The following is a 13,820-nucleotide window of genomic DNA, read 5'->3' as shown; positions in this document are numbered from 1 at the left end:
CATTTCAACCATTTCACTGCACAAATGTGCATCACTGCATGGCAGGTTTGGAAGTCCCTGCCAGAGTGCTGCTCCAAACACTTCCTAATATGCAACAGATGCCAAATTATTCCTTTTTATTTTCACAGCTTGTGTTTGTGCACCCAATGCCCATAGACTTAGCCTGCCAACCAAGGCAATTTGGCCTCTTGTTAAGAGACTTGGATGAAATATTCATGAGTTTTGGATGGGAATTTTGAGCTGAAAGTTTTGTAAATGGTGGCAATGGTATTGTCTTCACAACTTGCCCCAGACCTGGCTTTTGTCTGGTGTGAGATGGACATTCTATGTGTATAGCTGCAGAATGAGGGATAAAGAGGGATAAACACTTCAGGAGAGGGAGAAGTAGAGATTAGTAAAGTTATTCAGGAAGAAAAGTGGAATATACTGTGTTTTCAACACTTTCAAGCATTTACTAATAGAGAGGCATGAGAGAATTCCATAAAATTGGCATATCATTATCACAGAAGTGTACAATACTCTCATCTCACATGTTTTTAAAGCCATTAAAACAGAAAACCTTTAGAATTAAATTTCTTCTCTTCCTTGCATCTATGCTGGTGGAAGTTTTGCTGTTAATTTATTGCCTTCCCTGCTTCCCACTCACTCTTTAAAAGCTGGTGGAGAGAAGTAGTGCCTATCATTTGAGGCAGTTTGGATGCAAGTCAAAGCCTAAGGCCCTCTTTTCTTTTTCTGTATAATTGCCAAATTAATGAGTTCAGTTGGGCTGCACCCTGCAGTAAACATAATAAAAGTCATAAAAAATAATGAACTAGATTATACTTTAATGATAGATGTCTGTTGCTCAGTGCCCACTTCCACATATCTTATTTTTTCCCATATTTTCTTCTTTTCTGCAAGAAATAAGATATCCTTATCAAGAGCTGTATTGACCTCATGGGTTGAGTGATAAATACATGTCCTAGCTCTGTCTGGTGCAGCAGTGCCTGCCATTCATTTAACAAACTTGATGATGAGGTAATATTCTTTGACATGTCTGGCTAATGCTGTTCTTTCTCATGTGAAAAAGCCCTAGAAAATGTGTTAGGCATGACATTTAAAGAGACTTAGCTCCAGCTGCTTTAAACCTGCAAAGCTCCATTTGCTTGAGTAGAAATGCTGCTATTTATGCCAGGCAGGTAAACCTCTGGAGGTTACTGATCCATGTGCTCAGAGACAGAGAGGGAACGCAGAAGGCTACGTGGTCAGACACTCCAAAAGTAGGGAAAGGAACAACATTATAGGAGTGTTAAATTTGGTGTGAAGTAATAAAGCACCAGCCTCTATTTTCATGCTACTTTCTTTGCTTTTTCATCAAATGGACACCTGATTGGCTTCCTTAGTGTAATCTACATACTCAGCCTCCCCCACATATCTCCTATCCCACTCCCCCTTTAAGAAGTTTGCCTTGGTAAGAGAAGATTCTTCATTTTAAGTACATTTTGTTCTGCTTACATCCTGATCTTGAGAGATGCTAGAACATGTCATTCGGGGTGCTGAGGATTCATATGCATTTTAACCCAAGTTAGCAGCACTTAATGCCTTCTAAGAGGAGAAAAGGCTTTATTGTGGAGTAAATTTATTGTGTAAATTTACTCCAAAACTGTCCCCTCTTCTTAGTGGACCTATTCCCTAACTGTAAGAGTACAGCTAATTCTGCCAGTTTTGGGAAGAAAAACCAGTGCATGTGTGCTGTGTCTTGATTCTGCTCATTACAGAAACAGGAGAGGCCACTGGCATCTATTCTGTCTTATGTGACACCAGCAAAATTATTTTAGTGAATTCAAATGATTTACAAGCTGGAGCATAGCCCAGGCTAGCAGTGAATCTTCCAGACTTGCTATTACTGGTGATAACCTCACCAAGGAAAAGAGCCCAGATGGATTTTGGAGGCTCCAGACCATGTTGAGCAGGGAAAAATACTCCCAATGTTCTGGGCCCTTGTTACCTGTGCTTGTTAAGAGACCTATAAATGAAGGGCCAGCAAAACCATTAATGAAAATACAAAAATGAAAAGCCATATTTTAAGATGGCAGACCTGCAATTAAATAAGCACACTTTTCCAGGCCCGTGCTTCCCCTTGGCCCCTGGAGTCCATCCAGCAGCCCTGGTTCAGATGATGATACATCCAAGCCCAGGACAAGCAGCCGTTTTAGATGGATAACCAGGTGCTAATTTACTAATGAGCACAGACCCCTTACATGCAGGGAGCTATTGCCCCAGCTCTCCAGGGGCTTGCAGAGTTGTTGTGGTGTGTGAGAGACACATAAGCTAATTAGTATGTAATTTTCTTCCTCACTCTAACCCTGGCTCCTTAACGACCATTTAAATGAGAGGCCCTTTCTCTTTACTGCTCCCTGTGCTAATCTCTGGCTCACTGGCTTATTTACAGCTGCCTATGAATATTTTTGGGAGTGACAGTTTTCCAGCCCACTTTAATTGAGTGGGGGGCACTGTTTTAACCAAATTGCAAGTGAATCTTTCTCTACTCTTATTTTTGGTTGCCTGCAGTAAATGAAGCAAATCATAATTTGCCCAGCTGAGCCCTCTTCCAGGTGTGGTCTTTCTGCTGTGTGCATTAAATGGGCAGTGGGGCCACAGCTGCACGATTCATGGAGCATTCTGAGATGGGGAATGCATGCAAGTTGCTGGACACTGCTGAGGTCCAGCTTTGTTCTTTATCCTGAAGGCCTAGGCTTCAAATTATTTTCTTAGTTTGTTCTTCTCTCTCTCAGCCTCTGTCCTTCCTCTGCCTCACTTTGCCTCAGAAAGTGAGGCTACTTGCAGCCTGCTCCAGCTGTTTATTGCTCTGCTGGAAAACTGGTGTGTAGCAATCCCTTTTGCAGATGGCTCTCCTTATCTGGAGAGATTGTCTTCTTCCACTGAGTGATGGATGTCCATCCTGTTGCTTGCCATACTGCAAACTGGATTTGGTGTTATAAAGTATGCTGTAGAGGGCGTAAAAAAGGCAGTCTCTCGGTGGCAGGTCTTTTAATTTCTGACATTTGCATGCTGAATTTTTTCCTAGAACATGGCTGATTTAAATGTGGTTTTCCCTGCGTTTAGTTTGGTCCAGTAAGTCTTTGGCTGTGTCTCACAGCTGGCAGTCTCTTTTCTCCTCTCAAAGCCACACCTGTCAGAGATGCTACTTTGAGGTCTAGATAGTGTCTCTCATTAACATTCATGTCCCTGCATCCTTCCTTTAGCCTGCTTAACTTAAAAGCCAATGTCAATGAAGTGCATTGGAATGGTTAAACAATAAGCAAAGTCAAACGTTTGCTGATACGATCACTGTGAAAAAACAGAGCAATTTCATTTTGTGATGAAACCACCACCTGATGCTGGAACAAACTGAGGATCTGGACTGCTGTCAGTGGAAAGACTGAACTGTGCCTTGCATGGTGTTGTTATCTCCTTTCTTAATATTGAAAATTCATTCCTTTGTAGGCTGGCCAGAGTTATATAGACACCGCGAACGGGGCTGATGAACAGAACAATCTTTGTCCTGGCCTTGTGTAATTGTGCATTTCACTCACTGGTAGATTGGAGCTCCAGTGAAATCTACAGCTTGCTTCAAGAAGCAAGGGCTTGTGACTGTACCAGGACACCTTTAGAAAAGCATCTTTCCAAAGGACTTGCAGTTGGGTGGGAAGGAACCAAAGGAGTTGAAATTGGGTGGGAAGGAACTTAAATCTTTATGTCGCCAGGATCTGCATGTTGTCACAAGAAATTGAGACATCCCTGGAGACAAACCAGAAATGTGTCCCCTCATTTATATGTATGTTATGTATGCAGTATTCACTGGTATGTTGGCTCAATCAGAAGAGTTACCATTGCTCCTGATTTTTCACTGTCGGTGACACATGCTGCCAGACCATGGCTGTTTTCACCAAGTGAAATGTCATTCTGGATGTTCTGTGATACTATTTCCCACTTATTAGTAGTAATATCATCACATTTGGAGTGTCATCAAAACTTTTTCATGTGTTTTTTAATGTTTTTTTCTAGCTAGGGGCATGTATGAAATAAGAAATAGTGTTCCATATTCTAAACATCTCTTTCTTTTCATCACATCAGGCTTGCCAAAAAATCCTGGTTCGGTAACTTCATCAACTTGGAGAAAGAAGAACAGATTTTTGTGGTCATTAAGGACAAACCATTAAGCTCCATTAAGGCTGATATAGTCCACGCTTTCCTCTCGGTGAGTCACCCCAGCTGCCTCTTGGAGGCATCCCTCACTGGTCTGTCCAGGACTCCATGTGCCAAATGTTACTGGACAGGGGCTCTGCTCCTTCAAAAGCATCTTCTGTGGATTTAATTTACATGGCCTGCAATGGGCTGTGTATGAATTACTAACTGTAGATAATGCTCTCTAAGGTGAGAAAAGATTTCAGCCTTCTTGGCAAGGCCTCCAGGTTGCCAGAGTTTGGAATTCCACAGCAGTGGAGCACACTGCTGGCACAGTACTAAGACAGTGATTTGCTGCTTTGTCAAATCAGCCTTACAGTCCCTGGCTGAGCAGCAGATTGGGTTTCCCTTTGATGGGTATGCCCTCCACCACTTCAGCCAGACAAAAGGCCTGTCTTACATCTGCACTTGTTACTTTAAATCCCCACTTCAGTGCTGTAAGGCAGAAAGAAGGGTAATTTCTTCTGGTGTCCAGAGTTTCAGTTGTTGCAGATGTGAAGAAAGCAGGGAGAAATTGTCTTTTTTTACTATAGAAAGCCCTTTTTCTCATTATCTAGAGGTACCATGATGAAAAAGCCAGCACAGCAAAGGTATTTCAAGAGGTTTTTCAATTCAAGGTAGTCAACAACATAATTAGACTTTTTCCAATAGAATTAAGAGAAGGAAACCTAATTTCTTATAGAGTTTGTTATATTGATTTTTTTCCACAAAATACTGAACTCCATTTTAGTCTTTGTGATTCTGCAATTAACTTCTTCAAAAAAATAGCTGTAACCCTTGTTACTGTACAAGCACACAAGGGGTAAGTGCATTCCAGTAGTGGGCATCAGAGACTGGTGTCCATCCCAGGCTGGTTGTAAGCAGCCATGTTACTCTATCAATTTCATGCATTTAGCCGTGCTTTTGGGTTTGTATTGTTGTATAGTGTGTTGTATTGTTGTATACTGTCTGTACTGGTGATCCTCTGTGTACCCCATGTGTGGCTTAGGTGTGATGTAGGGACTTGTGTACAAAACCAGTGAATTGTCTCTTACAGCAACATCCAAACTTAAATGCATTGTCATAGCCAGCTAACTAATCCCTTAAAGTCAGCTTCTCAAAGAGCTCATCTTCATTTTTCTCCTCCTAGAGATTAGAGACAGATTTCCAAGTAATTTATTTATTTTTGTTTTAATCTGGTCCTTTATGAAGCAATAAATGGAATATGAGTATGTTGTTAAATTTTGGAGGAAAATGTGAAAGGTAACTGCTTGAAAATTAGGAAGTTATGAAATTCCACAGTGGTTCTAAATACACAGATGTTGCATGATGTCACAAAGCTTCTCAGAGTTCTTTTACATATTTACAGAAGTTTGGGTGAGTTATTTGCAGGCATCCTTTCCCTGTGGATGTCCCAAGCACTTCAGGTGTCCTGATGTCTATCTGACATCACAGAATCACCAAGCAACTGAAGTTGGAAAGGCCTTCAGGAGGTCTCCTGCTCAAAACAGGATCAGCTGTGAGATCAGACCAGGCTACTTAGGTGTTTTTTATATTCAGTTTTATATCCCACTGACTTTTCTGTCCACTCCCTTAATATCACCTTTTGGTCAGCAAAAGGCATTTCTCAAAAATGGTGGATGAGTAGGACAAGAAAGACTGACTGTATGAAATTGAGCAACGTATAAATTCGTAAGTGTGTTGGGTATTCCACCAATATTCAACCCTTAAAGTTAGGTCAGTCCTGTAAGCAGCTGTGCATTCTTCTGTGGTGCCCAGCAACCTGTTCTCTTACTGATTTCACAAGAGCACTGTACATTAAAAATGCAAGACCAGAAGCAAATCTAGCAAATGTTACTCATTCTGGAAGTGTGTGTTGTTATAAACAGAATTTTGCTGGTTTTTTTTCCATTTAGCACTGGTTCTACTTTCTGCTTCTACCAACCTCTTTCAGATCCCAAGTCTCAGTCACAGTGTCATCTCACAGACAAGTTTCCGTGCAGAATATAAGTCCACAGGAGGCCCTGCTGTCTTCCAGAAGCCAGTGAAGTTCCAGGTGGACATAACATACACAGAAGGCGGAGAGGCGCAAAAGGAGAACGGGATCTACTCTGTCACTTTCACACTCTTATCAGGTAACCATGGCAAAGCTCTAAAATGGGTGCCAGCTGCCTTGTTCCTTGCTGATAATAGAGGCCTGCAAATTGCTCTGCCAGAGGAAAAAATATAAGTGGCTTAACCTCAGGAAAATTCAGTCAGGGGCAAGGAGGACATTAGGAACAAAAATGGTGTTTGTAGTGATGGAAATGCAGGGAGGGAAGGAGATTCCCAAAGAGGTGAAGTTGGCACTGCCATGATTAGTGCTAAAATGGCTGTTTTGCACACCAGTTTTGGTGTAACTCATGGTACTGGCTCCCTGTTTCGTTCAGAAGTCTCAGAGTCTCATGTGGGCACTGTGAGGCCATAGTTTCTTCCTTCTGAGTGAAACATGCACTCACCCTTTTCTTCTGGGTGGCCACATGTCCCCTACAGGGGTTGCAACAAGGAAACAGACCCCTTCACCTTTTCTGTCTTTACAAAAGGAGCCCCAAAGCCATTCCTCTTCCTGTTGAGCCCTGCACACCATAGCCCCTTTGGTGGAAGGACAGATACACAGTCAGGGCACCTCTGGGGACAAGACTGAAGGGAAGATGCTTGTGATCCTCTCCCTGCAGCCTTGTGTGTGGGCTTGGCTCCCATTGCTCTCACAGCTGCTTGTGCCTCTTCTCTCCTGGCAGGTCCAAGCCGTCGCTTTAAGAGGGTAGTAGAAACCATTCAGGCACAGTTGTTAAGCACACATGACCAGCCTTCAGTGCAGCAGTTATCAGGTAAGTGGCTTCTACCGTCCAGCACCTTCAGCAGGGACAGGAAGGTGAAATGCCTCTCGTAGCAGGAGGCTGAGGGAGACCATCCCTCTGATTACAGCAAAAAAACGAGCTCCATTCAGACAGAGCAGTAACTCCCTGCTCCCACCCCACTCCTCCGTTTCTCATTCCCTCTCCAGTGCTCCCAGCACATTCCCCAGTTGAACAGCTTCTGCCCTCTGCCCGCCCAAAGAGCCATTTGCCCACTTCTCCATCAAAAGCTGCATCATCAACTGATCTTCCAGATTTTCTCCAGTTCCAGAATCTCCCAGAGTAGGGACATGCTCTAGAGGATACTTGATTTTCAAACCCTTCAGGCGTACTTTAGAAACCTCTAACTTCAGTGGGTCCCTGAACAAACTTGAGAGCTACTTTTAACTTAGCCATTAACATGTGGTCAGGAGGTGGCTAATAGTTTCCAGGAGTGTGATCCAATTCTCAATACTGTGGTAGCACAAATTATATACTAAGGTTCTGCAGAAGCTCTATTTTATCTATTTGAAAAGTAAATTTCAATTCCTTGTGGTGGTAGAGAAAGCCTTACATGTGTGACCCTGTGCAATGACATCAATCTGGATGTGCAGGCAGCCTGAATTGATAATACTGAAACTGGCCTCATCCCATCATTATGTAGCAGGTGTTCACTCTGAACACTGAAGTGGTTGTACAGACACACACAAAATCTCTGTGGTAACTCTTCTGTCCTCTAAAAGGACAGAACAAAGAAGAAGGTGAAAATTGAAAACTTAAGGCAGATAAACTATTGGGAATGCATCAAGGAAGGAAAAGTAGAGAAAAGCTGAAAGAATGTGCACATACTGGAGATAAATAGGTGCAAGGCGGAGAGCAGAGGCTGCAGCAGAAGATGGTGAGGCAGAAGGAGCGGGAGATGAAAAGGAAGTAAATAAATACTATGCTTTAGAGCCAAATTCTGTTATTGACCCTTGTGTGAACAAGCCAAGACAAAAGTGGGGGAGTTAAGTTGGCATTGCATCCTCCAATTAAGTCCCAGATGTCCTTGGCTCGTTGCACATATGGGTTACATCCTTCTGGTCTAACTGTGGCTTTAGCATCCAAAGATAAAATAACTGCACATAGAAGTGTGTATGCCTAGTACCTGACAGAGAAATATGCTCAGTTCAGTGTCCTCTTTGCTTTTGGCCTCCAGCACTGCCTGGTCCTTCTGCATGCTGGAATACAATGGTGCCCAGCACATGGGTTATTCTGTTCAGAAGCAGGGAAAACAAGGACATTATAACTATGGTTGATTCAGGTTTTTGCTGTCTGGACTTTTGAAATTAAATCAAACTCAAGGAAGCAGCTAGAATTTTCTGCTAGCCCTTCCTCCTGGGAAATGCTAGGGCTGAGTGGGTGTGAGGGGATTGAGATAGAAAAGCATCCGTTAAACATATTTCATATTACTCCTGATGCATGGACAACATTCAATATTCCTTGTTTCTTCAGGAATAAGGTGTACCCTTACTTTCCTGTGAGGAAAAAATTATTTATAAAGTAAATAACTTGATGATCTCTCTTAACTTCTTCACCCTAATTAGTGCTAGCTACTGAGGCTCTATAGAAAAACTTGAGCCCTCTTGCACACTTGCATGTGAAGCAGGATATCTCCCTAAGAAAACCATATTATAGCAGGAATAAAAACCATTCATCTGACCAAGACTCAGGGAAATGTTATGGGCATACTCTGCTATGAAAAATGTATCTGACTTACAGTTTTGCTCTGGTTCTGGAATGAAGAAATTGTATTATTTTTACTGCCTGAAGCTACATGAGAGCATATTGTTCTAGCAGGGAAAACCCAGCCTGACCTATAATGCCAGACTGGAACTGATAACTTCACATGGAGCAAAACCAAAATTAATGGTCTCTTGAAATTTAAAAATAATAATTCCCTTAGCTGGGGACTTATCCAGGCAAGACAGCTCACGACACAGGGTATCAAACTGTTCTGTATCACACCACCTAACCTGATCAGGAATATGCAAGTCTCTTGAAAATGAGAGAAGTCAACCTGAAAATTTTAGGTTTTAGCAGCATACAAGAAAGAGAGAAAAGCAAGGGAAGGGAAATAAAGGGTTTGTTACCAAAAAAGAGACAACCTTTGCATCAAAGTAGGGTGGCCCAGTAGTTCGCATACCCAGCCAAATAAGTAAGGGAGTAAGGGGAAGTAAAAGGATAAAGGACAGAAAAGTTCACATTCAGCACCTTGCTTAGCTGGGTGTCTGGTTGGAAATGTGTGCAAAATCTTCCTAGAAATTGTCATTGAATTAATCAGCATTTCTCACTAGAAACAAAGCAGTCTTCTCTGTTTCTCTTCTCCTCCCATGGTGCCAGCTCTGAACACCACATAGGGATTGTGGAGGTTGGGCCCCTGTTCAGGTTCATGGTTTGAGGACCCTCTCTAGGCAGTCTACTGCTGCAACAGATTGAGCTCACCCTCATTTAGACTCTCTTCCTCCATGGCTCTGAGCATGGGACTGTCCCCTGACCAGCAGCACTGGCTCAGCGCTGGAGCTTTTCCTGGCTCCTGGTGCACAGACACATCCTATGTGTCTTGTCTCTCCTGCCTTACAGAGTTCTGGTGCTCTTACAGGTGGAATGATGAAAACAATCTGTGAAAGGTGCATGCATGTAAAGGGAGACCTGCACAAGGGGAAGATTTAATGATTCAGTGTAAAGCAGAACAGCAAGGCCTAAGGAACATGTGGCAGTGAGAGTCATTCTCTCTGCTGCCCCTCTGATCTGCTCTCCAGCATCCCAGCCCCCTGAGCCGGCCTGCCTGGGTTTCAGAATGCATTTTCCTCTTTTTCATTCCTCCAGTTGACAACAGTGTTTGTAGATGTCATGTTGCCCATGCATCTCTGTGTGTGTGTGAACCTGTTATGTACCTGATTTAGGCAGATGTGTTTCTGTGTCACACTTGAGCACCTTATAATATCCGTTCCTCCATATATCCCCCTCATTCACTTCCATTTTTTCCTTTCTAAGACTGGCTGTGCCTATTTCTTCTGGCATACTCTGAAGCAGGAAAATAGATTCCCTCCCTTACCTGAAACAAAGTGTAAATAAATTAAATCCATTCCATAAGTTAATGTAATGCTTCTAAAATCCACTGTCTCAATGGACAAATTTAGTGCAACATACCAGCTTTGTATCCTAATGTTTCAGGAGCTCTGTGCCATAACTGCTGAGACAATACCAGGTCTGTGACTCATAACTTGCACAGAACAAGTAAATAGGGATTGATTGTTCATTTTTTCTTCCTGATGAAAGAAACTAGAGGCCAGTATAAGGTAGTGGAAGCCAAGTACCAAGAAAGTCATTGAAAAACATGTCTTCATGAAATCTAGAACTGGTGGAACTCCTCGCTGAAGCAGGTTCTGAATGTGAGGGGCTTACAGATGCTCATCTTCCCCTGAGTACTTCTTACTCACAGGGAGTAAGAAGTACTCCCTGCAGAGAAATTTTCATGGGACTGCTAAGCAGAGAAACTACAGCAGGTTCAGGAAATCTCAATGGTGAGTGAGGCAGTGGTAGGAGAAGTGTTCTGTATGCTTGGCCTGCTCTTGCACTCCTGGGTGTCTGTGGAGCTGCTGAGGGACACAAAGCACCAGATCACAGAATATTCTGAGCTGAAAGGGACCCACAAGGATCATCAAGTGTGACTCTCAGACGGTTTTGGCCTTTGATCTGACCCAGAATAGTTGTCCATGTGTGCTTGTTACTGGTATCACAAAAGCCATTACGCTCAGTGAGACCATGAAAGGGCCCCTTTGGGATGGAGTCTCACTGTCTGTGAGAGCAGCCAGCCTTGTCTCTTGTCCATGAATGGCTCTATCCAGGGCCCTTATACTCAGAATCTCTGCTTAGGTAATCCCTGGGCAGACTGCCCTTTGCTGGGATAAAAAGATCGCTCTCCACGGAGGACGATATCTGAGATTTGTTCCTTTGTTTCAGCCCAGCACTCTTTCCATTAAATCATGATCTGTTTTTCTCTGATGCCTTTGCATGAAAGAGTAATAGTAGCAGCTGGTGAATAGGGGCATGCAAAAGCCATCTGTGATCATTCATAGGGTAGCAATTTTTATTTCCCTAATATTTTCTTGCTTCTCTGAGCTTTGGTTTTCAAGTGTGGGATGCTACATATTCAAATTTTTTCCCATTTTTTTCCCATGTACTGGGTAATCAGCAATACTGAAATAACCTTTAAATCTTCTTTGTAAAAGGTTTTCTTTTTCCTTATTATATTTATTGGCTTCGTATCAGATTTTGACTATTGACATCTCCAAGTTCAGAGCATCTCGCTGTTACTGCTAGAAGTGCCTATCATCAGCACAAACAAGTGTTTAGAGACCATATCTAGCTTCAAAACAAGGCAGTGCAAATTCTTCCTAGAGCACTGATCTGTGAGTTCCAGGTATTTTATGGCTCACAAGAGCTGCAGGCTGGCAAATTGCCACCAAAAAAAACAAAAGTAAGAAACCTACAGTTTCCAAATGTGTGAAGGATTTTACCAAAATGGAAAATGGAGTAAGGAGCAAATGAAGTGCTTTGCAGGGTAAACTCCCAGCTGCAGATTCAAAAAAAGGACTCTGCAAATGCCAGTTTGGAATTGGATTGCATGTTAGCTTTTTCTGGGGTTCATTCAGGTCTGAAGTTTCCTGCAGTCTTCTGTGACCCTTTATGTCTTACATTCTTGTAGTGTCTAGGGTAATTACTTCATTTTGCTGTCACAGTTCCACCTACAAAAAGTGCCCTGTAATGCCTGGTTGGATTGGCAGAACACTGTGTTTTTGCTAAACAGCTTTAGTATTATTACTGAGCAGCCTTCATTAAAATTAACTGGTAGTCCAGAAATAAAGCATGTAGAAAAAAGTCCAAGCTCTCCAGAGTCTTGATAGGAAAACAGAATTTCAGATAAGCACAGAAACACCGGGGGATTTCAATCTGCATGATAACTGCCTTGGACCAGAGGAGCTGGTGGCTCCCTTGACATCATGTCCCTTAGTGGAGGTGTTTCCTGGGGGCTGTGAGCATCTGGCAGGAGCTGCTCAGTGCTTTCTGGGATCCAGCCCTGGATCTGGAGATTTCAGAGGAGCAACTGTTTGGGTGAGATTTCCTGGGCTGGGATGGGTCTCAGAGATATCAGAAGCATCACAAACCAGGCAGCTTCCTTGTGACATCTGTGTAGGATAGAAATTAAAGAATAAAGAAAATTGGGAAAGAAAAATTTGTAGAGAACTAGTAGTTTTTAAAGGATTCAGAGCTTGTTTGGCCTTTTGACGGGAGGTCTTATTTCAACCAAAGCATTTGCCATCTGTTAGTGAGCTGAACTGGGTGTCACTTATGAAAGTCTTGGTCAAATCCAAAGTGTGAGTGACTTCCAGCAATTCCTATAAAATAATGAATTGCCTTATCATCAGAAGGATTGAGAGCTGACACTGCTACTATGTTTTAATTTGTAAAATGAACAGGACACATTAAAAATGCAGTTACATGACCCATCAGTGCTTCTCAGACAGTTAAAAGCCTTTGGGCCCTGGCTTTATTTACTTCTCATAACACCTGCATCCCACAGTCACTGGATTATGGATTACTATCCATGAGGAGAAGCTGATTGGCAAGAATCTTAAGACTTCCAATTAGAATCAAAATTCTGCTTTAAAATTATGGAATACTTTATCACATAGAGTATTTTCTAAAGCAGATGTTACAATAGGATGGAAATGAAAGAAGTATTAAGATAAATATTCTAAAAGAGAAGCTGAAGACACATTAACACTGTCTTCCAAGTGGTGCAGTATGAGCTCTGGCTCTGCCTTAGCAATTGGGGAAAAACAATCTGATCAGGTATTGGAAAAACACTACAAATAGAAATTAATTCCTGTGCAGTTCCTGGGACTAGCCCTGACAATATGAAGAATTCAAAGCATAATTGTGCATAAAAGTTTTGAGAAAGACAAATTAGAAGTTTTATTAATGTTAGTTTGATTTTTTTTCCCATGGTCTCATATTTCAGAAAATTTTTCTTACCTGTCAAAACTAATTCTATGACAAAAAAATTACAGAATTATACAAAATTACTTTTTTTGGGAACCAAATGGGCTCCAGAGCCCAAGATATTCAGCTGTCAAAAAGCCTCTGTTACAATCCCTTTTTTGTGTGTAGGCCTGTCAGCTTGTATTCTAATCACACAACTAATGTGTGTAGACCTGTGACACAACTGGCTTTAAGTACCAAAGAAAGCTGTGCTGACTGCAAATGACTTAGGAAAAAAGGCCGTGTTAACTTAAGGAGACATGATTACTCTTTAATTTGTTAAAATGAGGAATGAAATGGAAATACCAATTTCAGGAGGATCTTACACAATGTTTTCCTGCTCTGACATTATCCAAATACTACATTTTTGTTTCCAGATTTCTGGTTACTGTGTGGCCAGTCAGTCTGGATACACTTGAGGGGAAAATTCCAGGTGTTGGAGCGGGGAGTCAGAAACAGTCTTCTGGTCATATTTGAGAATTTCTTTGCTCTTTATGTATTCTTTCTGAGTTCTAAGTTCTGCTAATGGTTGTGTGAATGCTCTGGGGTCTACCACTGGAGAGCTGCATCACTCTGCATTACAGCAAAGGGTAGTGACTCTGAGGGGTCTGGACAGGAACCCCTACAAGGCACAAGACAACAAAGTTCTCCAAG

At 42.2% G+C, this 13,820-nt stretch overlaps 1 protein-coding gene across 3 annotated transcripts in view; it reads left to right on the top strand.

Annotated features, from left to right (window-relative positions):
• Nucleotides 1-13,820, top strand: part of BRSK2 (BR serine/threonine kinase 2) — a 302,408-nt gene that overhangs the window by 274,807 nt on the left and 13,781 nt on the right. For all 3 annotated transcript variants that reach the window (XM_058806653.1, XM_058806651.1, XM_058806650.1), the window contains exons 16-18: nt 4,117-4,240; nt 6,161-6,341; nt 6,984-7,073. In XM_058806653.1, the coding sequence (XP_058662636.1) occupies nt 4,117-4,240; nt 6,161-6,341; nt 6,984-7,073 (395 nt within the window). The remainder of the gene's footprint in view (nt 1-4,116; nt 4,241-6,160; nt 6,342-6,983; nt 7,074-13,820) is intronic.

This window comes from Ammospiza caudacuta, chromosome 6 (genome assembly GCF_027887145.1).
Source record: "Ammospiza caudacuta isolate bAmmCau1 chromosome 6, bAmmCau1.pri, whole genome shotgun sequence".
Taxonomy (NCBI): Eukaryota; Metazoa; Chordata; class Aves; order Passeriformes; family Passerellidae; genus Ammospiza; species Ammospiza caudacuta.
This window is presented reverse-complemented; position numbering and strand designations above follow the sequence as displayed.